This window comes from Euprymna scolopes, chromosome 18, assembly GCF_053919585.1.
Source record: "Euprymna scolopes isolate OS-2025 chromosome 18, ASM5391958v1, whole genome shotgun sequence".
Taxonomy (NCBI): domain Eukaryota; kingdom Metazoa; phylum Mollusca; class Cephalopoda; order Sepiida; family Sepiolidae; genus Euprymna; species Euprymna scolopes.
This window is the reverse complement of record NC_136499.1, coordinates 96,780,413-96,802,764: the sequence shown is the minus strand read 5'-3', so window position 1 is coordinate 96,802,764 and position 22,352 is coordinate 96,780,413. Positions and strand designations below refer to the sequence as shown.

Sequence of the window (22,352 nt, the reverse complement as noted above, 5' to 3'; positions counted from 1 at the left end):
CTAAATTTCATATGCTATGCCTGTATTCTCAGTTAGTATTATAATTGGTCTTGATAGCAAAAAGGCTGGTTCAGTTGTAACTGGTAAACAATATGCTGCCATGTAGTCAGAAAAAAATTCTTTTGTGCTTATTAAAAATTACTGGATTTCTTATTACTCTTGTGTTGCATGGCCCTTGCCATCATGAAAGTTTCTCAAATTATGCTTTAAAAAAATATGGAACTTGAAGTTTCCTATTTCTGAACATTTATGTTTACATGTTTTGTTAGGCAATAGATCAAAATTCATTTTTAGTTCTCTTAACAATTCTCACTGATAAATTATAATTAGTTGTTCCTATTGTTTTCTGGGACTCTTTGAAACATCTTTGTAATTGTTTACTGATTACTTTTCATTTTAGCATTTCATGTGTATTATGAAACTTGCAATGTAGTTTTATTTTATTTCTAAAACATAGTTTAAGTAAAAATTACTGTGTGGGCCAAGTGTTTGCAATTTTACTAATAAACCACTGCAAATTATCTTTTCCAAAAATAAAAATTCATTACATTTGTTTGGTAAATGCTAAATCCAAATCAGTTCAAATTTTTAGAAAGTTTTATAACTAGAAAAAAATGAAGTGGCCGAAAAGTTTTCTATTGGATTTAAATCCGGGCTCTAGGGAGGCCAGTCCATTAGTTGTTCAAAGATTTTATCTGAAAGTTAAGCTTTTGTGTACAAAGTGTGGTTTGGTGCATTATTTAGGGCAATGAGACCAAATATCATTCTGAATTTTCCAAGGCAAATTCTCTTCCAAAAACGAGCAATAGTTTACTGAATCCATTTTAACACAACCAGAAACCAAAAAAATCTTTTGATGTAGTCATCCTTAATGTGCCACTTTTGTGTTTTACCTTTTTCTTATTTATGAAACGTTTGTTTGTTTTCGCTATTGCGATTTCTAATGTAGATTTAAATGCAAGTAATTTCGCAACTTGACGTTTTTCACTGGCTGACAGCATCTTTTCTCCAACCATAATTAACAAATTTCAGTAATCTACAAAAACTTTTGGCTCACCTAAAACAGGAATGTGTTGCAAATTTAGAATTTATAAAACTGCATTTATGCGAGTCACATTGAATAGTGATCTCTTGCATCATGCATGCATGCATGCAAGTGAACAGAAATTGTGTTGCAAACACTTTTGGCCTGCACAGTAGTTGTGTGGGGCTAAATGCCAAAATTTATTTCTTTTAAATAATTTGACTAACTTGAAATTTTTAAACTCCAAAAATGCATAGTTAAAAGATTAAAAAAAAAAATGTAAAGTCTCGCAGATAATACAGGGTAGTTTATCATTTTATAAAACTAAAATTGATCTTCAAAGGAAGGAAAACGCTTGACCTTAATGTTGGATTATCTGGGATTAAGTGTTTTGTTAAAGTTTTTAATTACAACCATTCCAAATTAAACAGTTTGTGCTAATTTATGAACTTTCTGTAAAATAAATTTCATTGAAATGTGTTATTGATGTTAGGACAGCATATTTTAAAGGACCCTAAAATTTTTATATGGCATCTATTAATGAAATTATGAAGCTACTTTATTATACAATACAACAGAACCCCAGGATACGGTGGCCCTAGGTCTTTTTTTTTTTTTTTTTTTTTTAAAGGTTTGTGGAAGACAATGTTTTTGTAGACCCGGGTTACTGTATTGTCCTCGCCTTACTATTTGTTATTTGATTATATACATATGCATTATATACTGTACTGTATTTTGTTACTAATTTTTAATGCTGTATCGCAGGGTTGCACATTAATAACTTGTATTTATCAAAACTACCTGGCATTACCCAGAAGTAGTTAATTTTTATCAATAATTTATTTCCTACTGTTACACGGGAGGTAAATCTTGCTGTAAAAATAATCCAATATAACTAACCTAAGAGGTGGGAAGGGGTAATTGTTACTGGCTCACCACACTCTGAAAACCTAAGTTTGAATCTAGTTGATTCTGCAGAAACTTTCATTAAATCCACATTTGACCTTGATTTAACCTACAAGAGTTAATTAATAACTAAACAAAACAAATATGAAAGTTAAATTTTGTTTAAGAGTATTTGGTACTTCTTTGAAAGTGAAAATTGAGTTTCAAGTGAAACCAATATTATCTACTTATATTGCAGTAATGAACATATTCAAAAACTAGAAAAAAACGATATAATAGAAAATGAATTATTGAAGTTTTCGAAAGCAATTAGCAAAAATTGAGTCTTGCTGAAAAGGGAGGTAATTTTCTGAAACCTTGGAAAAAATTTAAACTTAGTTTTGCTAATTGTTTCTGGAAATTGTTTTCATTGATAATTTTCAACCTTATCGTTTTCCATAATTTTTGGATATGTTCATTACTGCAACATAATTCAGTAAAGACCATTGGTTTTACTTCAATATTTTAAAATTCTAATGAAGCACCAAATTTTTAGTCGCGTGCAAGCGACTATAAGTCACTGTCGGTCTATCCATAACTTTTGTGCTTGGCCTTTTTGGTTAAGATCAAAGGTCTGTTTTTAATAGATGCTGTTCTTAGCTTTTTAAGCTTTTCTTGACCAAGATCAAAGTGTAGTATCTGTTCTTACTACATGCTGTACTTATGTTTGTAACTTTGTGATATAAAGTGGGGATCACTTTTCTGTATTGATTTAATGTAAAATGATCACCCACTTTACAACCAGTCAGTCTCAAAGCCATTCAAGTCATTCTCCAGATCATTCAAGTTTTGAAGGATTCCAGTTATTTTTTAAGCATTCAAGTCCTTAAGGTCATTCAATTCATCCTTAATTCATTAAAGTCATTCTAAGTCATTTACTTTTTAAGTTGTTTCAGCCCATTTTTAGGTCATTTTAGTTTATCTTTAAGAATTTTATGTCAATCCTACATTCATGCATTACACGAAAGCATGCGACTAATGACTATTGGCCTTGTTTTCTTAAACTTGTGTCTATTAAAAGTGAAAAATTTTAATATTAAACCTTACTTTGCCCATAAAAATAAACCTGAATACATGATTAGTGAAGCAAGTATACGTTCACATTTATGTAGATAAATGCAATATCGATTTGTTTAGAACTTTAGCCAGTAGCTAAAATCTGTTTCTTTGTAAAAGTGCGTTTTTTTTTTTCTTATAAACTTCATGCTAATGTTCAAACTTCGTTGAAAGTAGGTTATTAAGATGAGTAATTGATTTTAAATACATAATTACTTGTCATTGTCAGCTGACTGCTTAGCAAAAATCTATTTGCCTTTGTTATACTATGCATCTAATTACAATGTCCTAGTTTGTTAATAATAGCTTTTACAGACTTTTATTATTGGATGATTAAATATAATCTTGCTATTAAAAAAAGTAAAAATTGAGATATACCACTTGAAATGTAATTTCATTAAAATTGTATACACTTAATATGGAATAGGCAATATCCCATGATTATATTTGATTCTATAAAATCAATTGTTCAGAAAGTTTCATAAAATAATGGTTTTTATACGATAAAACAATCTTTCCACTTATATTTTTTTCCTTAACATTTTTGTTGTATAATTTGATTTGATATTTGTAAATTTCATATATATATATATATATATATATATAAGCGAAAATGTATGTATGTACGCTTTTCCTCAATGTCCACAAAAGGCTTCTTTCAGAGAAGCGCTCGCTCGCTTCACAACTTAAAACTTTTTATATCATCCATAAATTGTAATATCTCACTTAACCATGGAGCTCACCTGTCTATTTAATTTTGACTTTCAAACGTTAATTATTCCACATTTCCCGCATCGGTACGCGTTACATTCGGTTTTCGGTATAAAAAAAGCAAAACTCGACTCTAATCACAGGCCCAGAGCCAATGTCGACTTTGGTCAATGTCGACTTCGTCATATCAGACGAGGGAGCGGGTTTTTAAAAACAAACAAACCGATTTATTGACCTCATTAAAAGCTGTCCCGCACAAAATTCTAACTGCTGAATACCTATCGCCATCATGTCAATCAAAAACGCGCACCTGTTTTTTTCACACTTTACTATTTTCCAACTGCGCGTCGTAAAAGCTTCATTTTTCACGGGCACCTGTTTTTTTTTTTTTTTTTTTTTTTTTTTTTTTTTTCCACACACACACCTACAAACACCCAGGCGACGCCGGGTACCCCTTGCTAGTGGTTTTATAAATCTTAGAACTTTTCCATCTGCATCATGATACAAAATGTAAAGTATTCAGATCCAATATAATATTTCTATGGGAAATACAAGAAATAACTTTAATCTAATTCTATGCTAAAATATTTTAATAGATGCAAACATTTTGTCTGATTAGTCTTCCTCATTGACTTAGATTTATTTTTATTATGACTGTCTGATGGCAAGTGCTCATGTGAGCTCCAATCTATGGTTGGCACCTTGCCGGGCTTTCACAAAAACAATCACCTAGCTACAACCACTATCAAGTTTTCCCCACTCATGAAATCTGCATTTCATGAGCAAGGCTGCTTTCCTAAAACTGCTTATGGAACCCTGTTCTGCTGACCTTTTTTCCTAGCTGACTACAATATTGAAGCCTTCAAGTCAATGTAAACTTGTTGAACTGTCTCCTTAAATCAAATTCTACCCAACTTACATCATTAACGATTACTACACTATCACCTTGCATTCATTAAGCCTTATCCTCAAGTGGCTTTCATGCTTTAACAACTCCCTTTTAAAAAAAACAAAAAAACAAAACACGAAACCCTGATTTCTTAAGGTGTCAAATGGAGACAGTTTAGTGACCTGTGCATGGGTAACAGAACTGAAGCAGACCAGAGTAATCCAAAATATTTGATTTATATTTTTCACTTGTTGAATAAGATTTCTTAGGTATTCATTTTAGTAGCATCAAAGCAAAACGTTTTAATTATATCTAAAAAAAAAAAAAAATACTGTAACAAAAGATACTTGTTCAACTTTAAGGTATCCAATTTGTTTTTGTGGTACAACTAGGTATCGGATTATGAATGGTCTAAGTTGGTTGAAAATTTGCTGTCTTGTATGCCATTGGTGCTGGGTTTCAATCAAGTGAAAAATTCTTAATTTTTTCCATTTAATGAAAATTCATGGTGAAAGCAATTAGGTCAGACCAACCTAAAACATGTGCAAAATCCCTTACTTAAAAAGACACTAAAGTCTTATAAGATTCATTTCAACAGCAAACATTGAATCTGGATTCATGACACAGGTCAAGCAAACAGACTGCCCCGCATTGATCGGTCATAAAATATGCTTAAATATATTTTGATTAATGCAGATTTTGTATTTATATCGGACTCTATATATAATTTAAATGATTTGTGTGCTACCCCAAAAAATCAATGTTTAGTTTACAATTTGCTTCTTCCTTTTAATGTTAATCCCTGAGCTATGAAGACCTGTTTGCAAGCCTAAAAATTAAAACCTGAACTGATAGCTATTATGTTACGAATTCATAATGTTTGACCATCACCTGGTAAATTCCATTTCTTTAATTTTCACTTTTGTACTGATTTTTCCCTGGCTAAAACCAAAATAGTTTCACAGGACTTCAAATACCCTATATATTAAGTTTCATGTCTGTAGATCAAAATCTGAGAAGTTTGGTAGGTAAAATTTTTTAAACATGAATATACGCATACATATATATGGAAAGAGGTTTGTGTTTACCTTATGCAATTATAAATCATGTAGAATATCCGCATGAATATAATTACGCAAATAGTTAACTAATGATCATCCCATTATGAAACTGAAACTAATTGGGAATTTAAGTGTTTAAAAGCATATGCAAATTAGATCTTTTGCAGATGAATGCAATTCCATAACCCATAATGTTCTATTTTCTTAAATAGAAAAGGTTTTTAATATATCACTACACAAAAACTCAAATTTATAGGAGTATAGATATATCTACATATAAAATAACTTTGGACTATGTAAAAAAAAAAAAAAAAAAAAAAAAAAAAAAAAAGGGGGGGTGGGGGGGCTTTTATTTGGTCTTTCCTTCACTCAAGATGTCAACTTGGATTTTTATTTCTTGTGAAAGACCATTTAAAACCCTCAAGTTCACATAGTATTGTCTGCAATATTGCACACCAAATTTGTCAATTTTTTTTTATGTGAAAAAGAAAAAATTGACACAGAAATAATAGTACATTTATAAAGGGGAAAGGTTAAATTTTGTTTATATTCAAATTTTATCAGAATAATCCACACTATAAACCTAAGTTGAAGGAATTTATTTACCATTTTTCAGTCTAAACTAGATACATTTCTTGTATCACTAATTTGACTCTGAATCTATATCTTGCTCTAGAACATCTCATAACTGTCTTCATCCATTAAGTAGCTGCCATGTCTAATTTGAAATGCGTAAATTGTATCTAATGTTCTGTGTATGACAACCACCAATAAAAATAAACATCTACCAATTATAGTATTTTATGTTGGACATTTGTCTAGACTGATATTAATTTTCCTTATATTCAGCATTTTTTTTTTTTTTTCCTCACTTCCTCCGAAAATTAACTTACTTTGTTACATAGTCCCTATTTATTTGACACCCCATGATGGTTAGTCAGTTTTTTAATGCGGGTGAAAATTTAACTCTAAAGAATAGTTTGGAGCGAATGTTCTTGCTGACAAGGACAGAACAGATTAAATGTAGGCTCATTCCATGTAAAGTGGTAAAAAAAAAAAAAATCAAATTATAAGCCAATATTTTCCAGCATTTGTTTTTTTTTTTTCTGAAAGACAACATCCTTAATTATAAAAAGTATAAGTTCAAATTCTGCTTGTGTTTCTGCTAGGGCTCTAAATGTAATCTGATTTTAGATTTTTTTTTTTTTTAATTTTTTTTTTTTTTAGTATTAATCATTACATTTACCATGATTAATGCATACATAGATTTAAAATAGATCCTGAGTTTCCGTTAATCATTTTTGCATTAAAATTTCACAATTAGCTCTGTCCATGTAACATGATGCTTGACATTTTTCTGATTCGCCAGTAAAAGCTGAGGAAATTACTGTAAACAAAAATATAAATTTGTTTTCCTTTTTGAAAGAACACTTTAAAGTTGTAACACCTGACATATCATTTCAAAACTTTCAATAATTTATTTCAACAAAACTTGCTCATACAATGCTATAAAATATTTCCACTCTGTTATTTTGTGTAGTTCCTTCCTCATATTTTTCAAAATGATAGGAATTTGTCTGGCGATGTTCTTAGATATGTTTTGTACAGAAATTCATACAAGTATCAAATAGAAAAAATCCAATCTTAGTCTTTTAGCTCTTTATAGATGGAAATATTTTTACAGGGAATATTTTACGTTGCACCAAATAAAGGAAATAAAATCTCAGCAAATCATTTCTAGATATTGTCATCTAGAGATATAACTCAATGGTAATGCATTTGATTACAGATTGAATGATCCCCTGTTCAAGACTGGGTGTACTTTTGAGTTCGATTTGAGATAAGTGTACAGTTGTAGCACTCCTGAAGCCAAGCCTGGTCTTTTTGGACTTGTGGGCTGGCGCTGAGTTCTGCTTTCACATCCAGGGTCTGCCAGTGAATCGCCACTCTTCAGCACATTAAGGTACACTTTGGTGTTGACTTTCAAGCTGACTTTTAATATGTGAGGTGCCATGAGATGGCCCTCACTGGAAACCACACCAAAGACCATAACCGTGGCTGGAAAAACATTTTCATCACCCTGGTCAGGTCCAGATTTTCATTTTGAGGGTGCTGGCAATGACTGTCATAATTTGGTTCAGTAGAAAGCATGAGTTGTATATCTTCGATCTCTTAAACATTCACTTTCAGACGTTATAGAAGGCTCCTATTGCTCTTGGAATTTGCACACAATTAGTAAATACTGTTTCCACTGTCAAGTTCAGTTTTGCAAAAGCAATATCTGGTGTGAACCAAATATCAGTAAGTTGAATACGGTGGTGAAGCATAGTCCAGTGCACTTGAGGGAGTTATATCTGAAGTGTCGATCTAGGAAACGTAAAATGGTATAGGGATGTTTACATGAAAGAGTAATACCTTTAAGACTACATAAGCCGAAAAGAGTAATGTATGAGGAAAATTTAACAATTGCTGCAAACCTTTCTGAACTGTAACACTTGGCATGGAATGGGCCTGTAGTATCAGAACAGATACGATACTTTCTTCCTGTAGTGTTAAGTAAAATTTCATGTGCTTTGAATATTATATTTAAACAATCACTCTCAATTGGAACTTCATTAAAGATTGTAAACTATTATTGGGCAATTATCCAGTGGGTAGATTCTAACTTGGCAGTTCGACAATTTATTAATGTCGATTCAGTTAGTCAAATATTTTTACATTTTTGGTGCAACTTGTATATAAGGTTTTGCATCAACTTTGGTTAAAATCATGTTCATGCCCCACTGTACATTTTTTTTTATTAATTATAAACTGTCCAATGCTGTTCAGTTAAAACAATTTTGAGGGTGGATGTGTTATAGTACATTGCTAGGACTTTGACATCAAATTTAAAAAATTCTCTTCTACTTGTGTAGAACGTTTGTGTAAAAGGGTAATGATTAGATCGCATTGACAGTTCCATCAAAGTAAACTTGCTGTCCTTTCCCCTCCCATTCTTCAAATTTCTAATTTTCCCAAAATTGGGAATGGAAAAATCAGCGATTTAAACTTATGCAATTTTTGTAATATTGTATAGAAAATGTTTAAATTCACAAGGTTATTTAATTTCTTTTTTCTTTATAGGTTGATTGAATCATCCCAATGTCACTGTGTGATCCCTGAATAGCCACCAAGTGAGTACTTTATGCTTTCTTTGAAAAAAAAGGTTAAAAATATAATGAATTAAGAGCTTTCATGTTTGCACAATTATACATTCAAAAAAAATGAATGACACATGACTTTCTGAAAACTTTTCTTATTGTATGAGGGTTGTCCAGAAGTAAAGCCTATTTTTAACTCAAAACGTTGGAGAGCTACAAAGAGAGGAGTGATAGCATTAAACGGCCCACCTTTTGTGCCCTGAAATTTTTCTACATAGTTACCACTATTCTCGATGCATTTTTGCCAGGAATTCGATGATGCATATCTGCTTCTGAATATATCCATGAAAAGAGTTGCTTTCTTAGTCTCACGTTAATATCTACACTAGATGAATCTTTCAGATCATGAATGCATAAGTTCAGTTATAACAATGCTATTTGCAATATGCTCTGATCCACTTGGGTGGAATTTAAAAAAGCCATGGCTTTTGGAAAGCCCTCTGTATATATCAAACATGTAACCTAGGCGGGTTGAACCAGCTTCCTCTGAAGGTGAAAGTTTCATGGGAATATCAAATTCACAAGTAGTTTCCAGTTCTCCAACTTCCAACGTAGACCCCTACTACCATGTCTCCTTCTCCAACATCAGGGGTCTTCGTTCTAACCTTCCAGAGGTTGAAACCCAATTACAGGAGACTAAACCAGACCTTTTATTTTTAAGTGAAACTGGCATTGGACAGGCTATTTCCCTAGATGAGTTTGCAATTTCAGGATACTCTAACTTAACTTCTAAATCTGACCCCCAAGATCGCCATGGGCATGGAATATGTGCATATATTAAAGATAGCTTTCCATGTGGGAGGGACATCTCCAGGGAAGATCCTAACTTACCCTATATGTGCTTCCGGGTTGCTTTAGCTCACACTACTGCATTTATATTTACTCTCTATCGCCCCCACAACAGCGGAGTTACTATCTTTCAAAGCATATCTGAGAAAATTGACCAAGTCCTTTCTACTTATCCTTCAGCTAACATTCACGTATGTGGAGACTTCAATGTTCACAACGTCGAATGGTTGACCCACTCAAACAAGACCGATGATGAGGGGAGGTTCTGTCATGATTTCTCCATTGCCTATGACCTCACTCAGATTGTTCATGAACCTACCCGTGTGCCCGATAATGACGGCCAGTATGCGATCCTACTAGACCTTTTTCTCACAACTTGCCCTGAACTATGTTCAGTTTCTGTTCTGTCGCCTCTTGGATCTTCCGACCACTCTGTATCAATTAAGATAAAAATGAAATGTAATAAGTCCCCAGACGTACCTCTTCATCGTACAGTATATCGATACACTAAGGCTGACTGGGATAGCTTCCGTACATTTATATCTGATCTACCTCTGCATTCCATGTTTAAAAAGGATGTGTCCTCTATAGTATTAGACCTAACTGAATGGTTAATTGTAGGTATTGACCATTTCATACCCTCTAAAAAGTTTCAGCAAAAACCTAACAGCCAGCCATGGTTCTCTCCAGAATGTGCTGCTGCCATTGCGCACAGAAATCACTTTTTCCACTGCTTCAAACGTAATAGATGTATGGAAACTAAAGCCGTTTTCAGGACTGCCAGCAACCATTGTAAGAAAGTAATAAGGAACGCAAGAGTGTTGTATGCTCAATCTGTTAAGTCCAAAGTAGCTGAGCAGCGGCTTGGTTCCCACCAGTTTTGGCAAATAGCAAACAGAATCCTGAACAGAAGCGTGTGCTCCATCCCAACTATTATCAATGGACCTGAGGTAATCTCGTCAGCATCAGACAAAGCCAAACTCTTTGTCAAGAACTTTGCAGCTAATTCTACCCTTTGCGACCAAGACCGCCAACCCCCAATATTTCCTCCTGTATCAGAAAACACGCTATGTGATATACGTATATCTGTACGTGATGTTGCGAAGCTAATCAAAAACCTTGATTCGAGTAAAGCAACTGGCCCTGATGGTATTCCAATTATAGTACTCAAAAAACTTCAACCTGAATTAGCGCCCATACTTACAAAACTGTTTAAACGTTGTCTTAAGGAGAATAGTTTCCCATCTCCCTGGAAAATCTCATCAGTATGCCCTGTATTTAAGAATTCAGGTGATCGCTCATCCCCCTCTCAGTACAGGCCAATAAGTCTCCTGTGCGTCATGAGTAAGTTGCTAGAATCTGTTAAATACAGAAGTAATCAAACATCTCAACAAAAATAACCTTCTTAGTGACACTCAATATGGTTTCCGTTCTGCTAGATCTACAGCAGATGTCCTTACAGTTATATCGCATAGGATTAGCAAATCTCTCGACGGTGGCAATCTTTCTAGGGCAATTGCTCTTGACATATCTAAAGCCTTTGATAGGGTATGGCATAAAGGTTTACTTCATAAGATCGCTAGCTATGGTATAGCTGGAAAAGTCTTCTCAATTATTAAATCATTTCTTTCTGATAGGTTCATAAGAGTAGTAGTTGAGGGGCAAAAATCAGAAGCTCACAGTATTAATGCCGGTGTCCCTCAGGGATCCATCCTGGGCCCAACTCTTTTCCTGATCTACATTAATGATCTTCCAAATCATATCCTTACATCATTTGTAGACATTTATGCTGACGACACTACCATTTATGGTACCACATCTAAGACAGTAAACGACCAAGTTCTCTCCAATTCTCTCTCCTCTGATCTTGAGCACGTAGTACAATGGGGAAAGGAGTGGCTGGTTACTTTTAATGCATCTAAAACCAAGCTTCTCTCTTTACATCATCAACATTCTAATCCACATTTGTCATCAATTGAAATGAATAGCTCTCGTCTTCAGGAGGCCTCAAGTTTTGACAAGCTTCTGGGCTTGACCATTACTCCTGATCTTAAATGGAACACGTATATCAAATCTGTTGCCAAGGCCGCTGGAAAAATGGTGGGATCTTTCTATCGATCCAGTAGATATCTCACTGCTGATGCTATTCTCTACCTATATAAGAGCCAGGTACGTCCAAGGATGGAATAGTTGCCACATCTGGGCAGGAGCTGCTAGAAAGGACTTGTCCTGCCTTGATAGTTCAAAATAGACTTCGTAGCCTCGTAGGAGATGTCCTTTTCTCCTCCTTGCAACCTCTATCTCACAGAAGAGATGTTGCGAGTTTGTCTCTGATGTATCGTTATTTTTATGGAAAGTGTTCAACTGAGCTTCAATCTATGGTCCCCCCTCGCCAAACTTTCACAAGAAACACTCGTCTAGCTGTAAACACTATCAATAATTTCCCCCACTCTTTATCTGTACCTAAACGTAGATTCCATGAACAAAGCTTCTTTCTTAGAACTGCATGCCTGTGGAATTGTCTTCCGTTTTCCTGCTTTCCGGCTGACTACAATATGGTTGTGTTCAAGTCTAAAGTAAATAAGTTCTTGATGAGCCGTTCCATATAAGTTATTAAATTTACCAAATTTTCATTACTAATGATTACTATATTGACCAATTTCTACTGTACACTCTTTAACCCTTATCCTTGAGTGGCCTCTGGGCCTTGATAATGTGATGCCTTTGTAAAAAAAAAAAAAAAAAAAGTTGCTTGTATATCTTTTACAACTAATCTTATGTTTAGATTTAAACTATTGTCACATAACCTCCTACCTTTTTTTAGGTATATAGTTCAATTACACTGATGCCCCCTCTAACCATTTTAGTGTACAATGGTGCTGATCTAAGTATAGAGGAAGCAGGGCTCTATGGACAAATTTATCTTTAGTTGACCTTTGACAACTAAATATTTTCGTTTACTAGCCAAATAGAAAAGTTACTAGCCAAAGCCATATGATTTTTAGAATATGACATCTTTGTTCTGTGATTATTATCTACATAATAAAGTTGTTTTTCTGTATATTTTTAAATGTTATTCTAAATATACAAAAATTTATGTTGATACTTGAAGGTATAAACATTCTAATTTCTTCGGATGTTTTTTAAAACAGCTTTCGTTCAAAGAGTATATTGCTCTATTAAACTTTTAGTGTTTAAATAACTTAACTTTGTTCGTTTTATTAAACAGTCGACAAGATATTTTTCGCTCATTAGTGAGCTTTGGAAGATTGTCAGTGAAAGAAATACAATCGCCAAAAAATAAGTTTCATTATTTCTAGTCGCCACTTTGAAAAATCACTCGCAAATGCGATTGTTTCAATCGCAATGTAGAACCCTGGGAAACTTCGATTGTTTGTATTTGAATTCTTTGGACTACTATTATCTTGAATATCATTTTCACAATGTTTTAGTTGACGTAACTTTTGACCTTGAGGTGTATTTTGTCTAACGAATGTTTTTCAAACTCTGGAATTTTGGACAGAACACTTTTACTTCCTGGGGGTAACATGTTCTTGTTCCATCAACCATGACTGTATAGAAGTCCTAAGTAATTTGCAGTTGTATTTTTATGCAATTGTATCTTTTGGTCAACCACACTGGGAATTAAACCTTAAATTTTAAGACTCTCACTTCTACATTGACTTTTTTTTTTCCAAGTACTCTTACCACTGCGCCACGGGTCCTTGTGGACTAAGTATCTTTACAGTACCAGTAATCATTGCATTATTTTATTTTTATTTTTAATTTAATTTGCAAAAGTTGTCACTATGCCAGAATTTTAATATATATAGTATCCTTGGAAATGTCGCAAACTTAAGTTTGGTTTTCCTTGAAAATTTACTTTGCTTTTAGAATAGCTATAACAGTCTGGAATTGAAAAAATGTAATCTATGATGTAACTATTAAAACTATTAGTAATAGTTCTTAGTAAATTTTTTTGGAGGTTCATATTTGAATTCTCACTGCATACAAAAGTAAAAATTAACACTTTCTATCCAGTTGTGGCTATTGGATGAGAATCTATGCTCATGGATTAAAACGTTCTAAATTCAGTATTGGTTCCAGATTTTGAATTTCCAAGTTTGTAAAGATGCACTTGAAGTGGGGCAGCTTATATAGATTGAAACATGTAAAAATAACATTTAAGATAAGAATCTAAGGAAAAATAACTTTTGATAAAGTAACACGTGCAAGTTAAAATGCATATTTAATGTTAATCTAAATCCTTTTTGGTTTATAGGTGTTTGTAGAGGAAGAGTTTACTATCGTATAAAAGGAACTTGATATTATAGGGAAGGAGTGTCTTATCATAACCTGCAACTGGTAAATGGCTCCATAGGTTGCATGTCATAAACCTCTTTAAAGTGGTAAAAAGGGTGGGTGGGGAGGAAGCAATCGCTAGGTTAAGGTATGGAAATTTGAGAACTTCAAGAAAATTTGAAACTATGCAAAATTTATAAACGAATTGTTAAAGAAATTATTTTGTAAAAACTGAAATATTGAAAAGTATGAAAGTGTCGGTTCTTTCAAACTCTAAACATTTTATTGTATTTTTTCTTAATATTCTCAAATCTAATACATTTCAAAGTTGAATTTAAAATTTTTTTTCTTTCTGGATGATTTCTAATTTTAAATAGTTTCAGAAATTTTCTCTCCATTAAATATTTTTCTTTCCAAAATAAACAAACCTTTTTCTCTAGTGCTTTTCATTACTATACTATTTATGTACCCCTGCAAATAAGAGCTACCATTTCATAGATGTAATTCCATCAATTTCATAAAGGGGTCACAATTGAACAATGCTCAACAACTCCTGTTACTGGAGTAAAAATCTAGCAACTGACCTGCAATTCAATTCAGCATGCGTAAATTATCAACCAAAAAGGATCTTTGTGGTTAGCAATTTTTAATGGTTAATTTTATGAAAATAATTTGGATTTGGAAATGGTTGTGTATATTTACTTGTATAAATGATAGTAAAACCAATAATCTTGTTTGTACATGGAATGTTTTCGATGAGGATGATGGAATATGACAGTGATGAAGGTAATATAGTAGTAGCAATGTAAGAGGGTGACTTTAAAAAAATTACAGAACATTACTAAAATAGGATTCAAGTTCTGTAATGCAATCTGACTCTGGATCATTGTGCATAGACCACCATGATTCAGAATGTCTTACAGGACAGGAAAAACAAGCTGGTACAATCTGATTCAAGTAAACACTGCAACAATCAAGTCTAGGAGCAGTACAAAGGAGTTCTCATTACTGAACAATGATGGATGTGCCTTCTAGTATCTTACTGAGGCCATATTTTTCCAAAATGTTTTGTGCATAAAAATGCTAATGTATAAAATAAATGACTGCTTTTCTAAGCAGGATTTCTTTTAAAATACGAAGACTGGTTTTGTTTTGCATGGTTGTTTATCCAATCTTTAAAAAAAAAAACTATTAATGTAATAGTGAGATTAATAGTATAGTAATCTTATATAATGTAAAGTGATCCCCCCCCTCCAATTGGCTTGACTAGTATAGCTTGATGAGCAAAAGCTGCATATATAATTCTGCTTTGCATACACTTTGATTATTGGTACATGGTTTCCAAATAACATTTAGTTTTGATCAAATTCACAAAATTTTTAGATTGAAAAATTTGATCTGTTCAAGTTTTTTCTTCGCTTAATAATTTTAGTAATAATGGAGTACTGTTGCCGTATCAGGCCAGGAGTTGCTAGAAGCAGCTTATCCTGCCTTGACAGTTCGATATAGACTTCATAGCTTAGTGGGGATGCCCTCTTCACTTCCCTGCAACCTCTTTCCCACAGACGTTGCAAGTCTATGCTTTATCGTTATTTCCATGGCAAGTGCTCGTCTGAGCTCCAATCTATGCCCCCCCCTTGCCAATCTTTCCCGAAAAACACCCGTCTAGCTGAAACCATTTGCAATAATTTTCCCGACTTTATCTGTGCCTAAACCGAAACGTAGATTCAATGAACAAAGCTTTCTCAGAGCTGCACGCCTGTGGAACTCTTTCGTTAGTTTGTTTTCCAGCTGACTACAATTTATTTTTCAAGTCCAACGTAAACAAATTCTGGATGAACCATCCCATTAAATAATGCAATTTACCAAATTTCTACTAACAATTACTAAGAAATTATCCCATTGACTACTGTACACTCAATAACCCTTATCCTCGAGTTGCTTCGGAGCCTTGATAAGTGGTGCCCCCTTTGTTGGTCCTTGTTCATTGGTCCAAAGCACTTAAAGAAATAGTTAAAACGTTACTTTTCATATTTCACCAGTTGTGCACTCATTTAACATTGATCACTACATATATTAGCAATTATGCAGTTAATAATACTTCCGAAAGTTATGTCCTTCAGCAAATACAAACATCCAGTCTTTCATGATGCTCTTAGAATATAAAGGGCCCTTTACAATTCTTTGCTTTTTAAACTTTTTAAAACTTATTAAAAACTTCTTTGTGTATAAGTCTTTTGATTCTTATTCTATTTGAGGAAGGGTGCATATTCATCAGTTAGTTTTGTATCCATCAGGTCTTACCAAGCTTTTTCTTTTTTTTTTCTCTTCATAACTCTCCTTCACTCCAAACGAGGCATATTACTATTTGGACATAAGGGGCTACTAATTGAGGCCATGCCCAAGAAAGATTAAGATGCTGGTTTACATTGCATTTGGACTTCTGCATGTCAGTACAGTTAGGAAGTAGAAAGGGAATTCCAAAGTCTCTTCCTTCTAGGCAAGAAGCTATTAGAGAAAAACTTTTGTTTTTTAGGTTCCTCAAGTAAAGGAATTACATATTAGCAGGGTTATTTAGTGTCACCCGGGAATTAAATTACAGAAAAATAAAACTGAACAACCTGTGCCATAGATGTTTGTTTCTTCATAGAAGTCTTGAGTTATAAAATAAAACCGTTCAAGTATTTTTATTTATATTTAATTTATATTTTAATTTTACTTGAATTTATACTTGAATTATTCAAATCAAGAGTGGGATTTCCATCTTTCAGCTCTTGCCATTGGTCGTTAAAATTCCAGTCTTAGTTTTATCGTTGACTGTTAATAAATGGTGAATCGTAGACACTATATGAAATAAGGTGTAAAGAAAGACTTCCCAACCCTTCTTGTATACGTCTTTTGGCAACAATTTAGGGCAGTTTTTGTGTATGTTTGCAGAAAAGATGTTTCCTTCAATTTCAATAATCCCTTTAAAAAGGTATTGTAGATGTCTACCCCTCCCCCGGAATAAAATAAGGCAATAACTCCTTTGCCCACAAACCTGCCACATTCTTCTTGCACCACTCTTAGACAAGATTAGTAGCATAGATGTTGCTCAATCTTGCTAGAGTAACACCAGACTTGGATGTTGTATTCACCCTAGGAACAATTTTTTTCTTTAAAATGTTTGCATAATTTTTTTTTTTTTTTTTTTTTCTTTACTACTATCTTCAATAAAAATGACAGATTTTTTTCATCTGTTGATACTGGTTTGCTTATTTGATGCAATGTCAAGATTCATGACTAGACCGGGAAGAATATTAACTTATGGAAACCCTCAGTTTGTAATGCGTTGTGTATAATCTTGCAATGTTTCCCTCTGTGTACATACCTTATGCCTGTAAATTGCTAATCATTAATCTTTGAGTGTTGGTTTTAAAACGAACTCAACTTCATTTTTAAGTGTACAAAAATGAGTTTAACTTTCATTTTATGCATTAGATTTTGCAAGAATGCAAAAAATTGACATTGCTTACTATGTTTTGATGATATATTATAGAAAGCGCTTGATCTAGCAACCATTTAAAAATTTGACTTTAAGTTGACTTTTTGTACCTTGCACAGGTAAATGTTTCCCCTCTTTAAAACCATATGCATTTCATTACATTTTTTAAAATTTGTTACTAGTTTTTCAGTAGAAAATGTCATCTTTGCTTAAAATTGGATTAAGCCATGAAATTGTCAAATGGATTTTAGTGCAAGGAATTGAAATGTGTCGCTGAAAATTTCCAGAAATTAATAGTTCCATTTAATTTGTATTAAATGTGCTGGTTGACAATTATGATCATTTTGTTAATATTTACAAATAAAATTATTTGTTAATTTCTTTTAATAGAAAAGAATGTTACATTTCATAATAAAAATGTACACTAAACTTTATGGATAGAATTAAGCTAACCATAATATAAACAAAGATACATGACAAAAACCAAGTATTTTTAGGTTATATATAGTGATGTAATGGAAAAGATTGTGAGACATAGAATTTTATGAAGGCGAGCAGTTTGATATGCAATCTGTTAGCAGATGGATGGGATTTTGGACAGGACGTCCATGTATGTAACCTTATACAGAGTGTGCCAACTATAAAAAGGAACCCAGCAAGGAATAAATGATCCTCAATTAATTCCTGTGTGAGCATTTTCACTTTCGGAGAAAAGCATCTTTAATTTCGGGATGCATGGAAGATTTTTGCTAGGTTTACAAGTGAAACTGTCCATAAAGTGTTAATGGATACCCACAATACACTAGACTAATCACATATCAGTACGTTTAACTCATCAGTCAAGACTCTTAGACCTACACATGTATATATGTATAATGCGCATATACACTTGTTATACACCCCTCCCAGTACCCAACCAATGCACACGTAATACCTTAAAAACTCCATGTATTCATTAAAAGAAAGTTAGAACTTCAAGTTGAATTGTAATTCATTTTATGTAGAAGAAACTGAAATATAATAGGATTGTCTTAAAATTAATATTGCAAAATTTTTTTTGGAGATTAATGCCTAAATCCCAATTGCCTTTCGATAATGTAATGCTACATTTAATTGTGAACACCCTGAAAAACTTGGCAAAAAAACATTTTAGAATTTAGATGGGGGATTAATTTTATTTTTTAATGTAAAATAATCCCCCCTTCAGGGTCATTGTAGCATTTTAGTGCAGTTTTTTTTACAAATACTGCATTTTTGTTGGATGGGATTTGCCACTTGGACAGTTATGGAAAGGTTTTTGTTTTGGAGTGCCATACCAACCTAAAGCTAGGGAGTTATTTTTTTTTCTTTCCAAAATATTTCTTAGTACTATCAGCCAGCAGCAGTTTATATGACCATGGATGAAGTGTCGGCGACAGTCAAATTTAGTTTTGCCTGAAAAGAGGATATTTTTCAGATAGTAATCAAATTGTTACTATGAAAAAACATACAATCCAATTTTACATCATAAAGACTTTTGGGGTGTAAAAATATTTTAACGTTCAATACTTGTCATGTTGAAGTCTTATGGGTATATTTGCTGATGACACTGTTGGGGGGGAAAAATGAACATGCACATATCCAAGACAATGGAAACCTTTTCAACCACCCACACATTACCATGGTTTATATCGTCCTCAGTCTAAACAAACTACTCTGCCTAACAATCACGGGTAACATAAATTGAAACTGATTAAGGCTGCAAGAAAGGTGGGCTCTTTATCAAAACAATTTTTTTACACCTGCCAGTATCCTATATCTCTACAAAGCTACCATTTACTCTTGCATAAAGTATTATTGCCACATCTGGGTGGATGCACCAACCACTATCCTCCTTAGATATTAGATAGGGTTCAGGAAACTCCTATCTAATAGGTCTACACTATCTACCCAGTTTCAGCGCCTGTTCCATCATGCAATGTTGCGTCTGTTTGTTTTACAAGTACTTAAATAGAATGTAGTCCGATACACTGATGTCCCCTTGGCACAAATATTTGACTGACCCATCAGAAAAATTGCATGCCTTACTGTAAAAGTTCCTAGATCTTGGATGGATTTTTACTAATAGCTTTCAAGTCCCTCCTTGCTCCATTTCTATGACTGTACCAATATGCAGAAATTGAGATGATGTTAATGAACGTCTCGCTGTACAATTCCCCTACTTAGGTGCCATACCTACAGGGGAATACTAATTCATTCACTTTTTGTCTCTGGCAATTTGCCTTGTTTGGGAGATAAGTAAAAATAAAAAAAAATTTTTTTAAATCTGCCTGTCGGTAGCCACTGATTATCTGCGTTCAGGCAATTTCAACTTTTATTATTTATTTATTTTTATTTTTAAATGGTAATCACCACTTATCAAGGCCTGGAAGCCACTTGGGGATAAGAGTTATTGCATGTACAGTAATCAATGGGATAATATAGTAATCATTAGTAATGGAGATTTGATAACGTCTTCCTTAAGGGGGCGGTTCATCAGGAATTTGTTTATGTTCGACTTGAAGACATCCAAGTTGTAGTCAGGTGGGAAACAGGCAAACAGTTCCACAGGCATGCACTTCTAAGAAAAGCTTTGTTCATGGAATCTGTTTTGATTTAGGCACAGATAAAGAATGGAACACTATTGACAGTAGTTTCAGCTAGATGGGTATTTTCCGTGAAAGATTGGTGGTGGGGGGGGACAAGGATTGGAGCTCAGACGTGCACTTGCCATGGAAATAACTATAAAACAAATGCAGGCTCGCAACGTTTCTTCTGTGAGATTGCAAGGAAGAGAAAAGGGCATTCCCCACTAGGCTACGAAGTCTATTTTGTACTCTGCATGGCAGGATAGGCTGTTTTTAGTAGCTCCTGCCCAGATGTGGCAGCAGTACTCCATCCTTGGATGTACTTGGCTTTGCAATAGATAGAATTGCATCAGCAGTGAGATATCTTTTGGGGCAGTAGAAGGATCCTACTATTTTTCCAGCGACCTTGGCAACAGACTTGATGTACGTGTTCCATTTCAGGTCAGGAGTAAAGGTCAATCTTAGAAGCTTATCAAAACATGGAGCCTTCCCTAGATGGGCAATTTGGATTAATTTTATCTTAAATTAATTTATGAAAAATAAATTGCATAAACAAAATTAGAATTGTAATTACAAAATTTTTATTTTAGTTCCATACTTAAGGGATATTAACAAAATGCAATTCTAATCTATTTTGGCAAATATTCCTTGAAATCCCTCTTTGGATTTCATTTGATCTTTGAAAATTGCAATTTAAGTTTTTGATAGTTCAGGTTGAGGAGTTCAAATTACTTGAAACTAGTCATGATTAAAGCATGAACAGTGAAACTGCTCTTTTTACATTTTGTGATTCAATTTTAAGAGTGGGGCCTAAAGATGTAGTTGGAATCAATTGGGTGAATTTTAAGAATACAGGAACTAAGAAATTCCGGATCTTGTATTGTTGCTTTTCACTGTATGCTTCATAATTTTAAAGATATTAGTGTCGGTTATTAAAATTATGCATTTTAATATTTTTAACAAAAACTGACCCAACATGTCATTTAGTGTTTATAACTTTTTATGTAGTACTGAGATAATGTCTTGCAACAAATATAGTTGCACAACTATTTTAATGGTCATGGATTTTGTTTAAAAAAAAAAAAAAAAAATTATTTTTCCTTTTCAGATTGTTTTTATAGATTATCACCAAATGAGGAAGCAAACCAAATGAAAATTGCTCTTTGGATACCATAATGAGCTTTAGCAGCGACGAAGTCAATTTCCTTGTATATAGGTACTTGCAAGAGTCAGGTAAGTTGTGAGGAAAAAAATTCATTTTGATACTTAAATACTTTCAATAAAGTTATTTCACTCCTGAATTTTTTCATCATACTAAAACATTTTATTACTAATTAAATATTTGGACTGGTATATCTGTATTTAAAAATTAATTACAAAATTAAATCTGGTTTGGATATATTCATAAATCAACCATTTTAATTTTTTTTTAATGGTTAAAAAGGGTTTGACCTAGATTGAAATTAAATTTGAAAAAATGAAGGCATTTAAATTGTAAAATAGAAAATCATTTTAACTTGCTTTAAATCATAAAGATTGAATGTTCTGGAAACTATAAATTTATCCTAACAAAATTATAGTTTATGACAATTTGCTTTCATTAATAATTTAATGAATGATACGTTAACTTTAAAAATGTATTTTTATAAAACCAACTGATAACTGCAATTTGAAGGGGAAAGCAAACAATGAAAGTAAAACTACTCCTGGTGTACATTGAATAGGTGCAGCCACTCTTCAGTCAAGGGCCTACTGCAATATCCTAATTTTGATGATGCATAAAATTTCACCTTTTTCCATCAACTCGTTGAAAAACAAATTCAGTGCTTAAGATGATTTTTTTTTTTTTTGCTGTTCTGTCTAAACCACTTTTACTGGTTGCGAAAGTTGTATTGAAAAACTCTACCAACCATCATAATTAAAAATGTCAAAGATGTCCAAAGAATTTATTCTTGGTTAAATTTTTAAGTTGCTGCCATTATATTTTTAATAGTGAATACATCCTTAGTTGAGTTATGTATTTTTGCAAGTAAATTTATGGGTTACTTTGAAATGTATTAATTGGATGTAAAAATTACATTTAAAACTTAAATAGTATAAGCATTTAAGTAACTAAACACCTTTATGAATCACAAATTTAATGTTTGACAGTTCAGATATTGCTTGGTAATACTAATATCTTTAAGTTTGAAATGCTGAAGTGTTTGCTGCTTAGATGTATATTTTTCTTTGTAGAAGTTCTTGTTCCTGTTGTCTTCTCATGAGAATATACACATAAGGTCTTG

General features: G+C 33.0%; 1 protein-coding gene across 1 annotated transcript in view; it reads left to right on the top strand.

Moving 5' to 3' along the window:
* The window catches only part of LOC145297698 (F-box-like/WD repeat-containing protein TBL1XR1), a 98,416-nt gene that overhangs the window by 23,850 nt on the left and 52,214 nt on the right, over positions 1–22,352 (top strand). Inside the window, exons 2-3 of the mRNA XM_080143897.1 lie at positions 8,810–8,859; positions 21,176–21,300. Coding sequence (XP_080000023.1) covers positions 21,243–21,300 — 58 coding nt within the window. The 5' untranslated portion in view covers positions 8,810–8,859; positions 21,176–21,242. The remainder of the gene's footprint in view (positions 1–8,809; positions 8,860–21,175; positions 21,301–22,352) is intronic.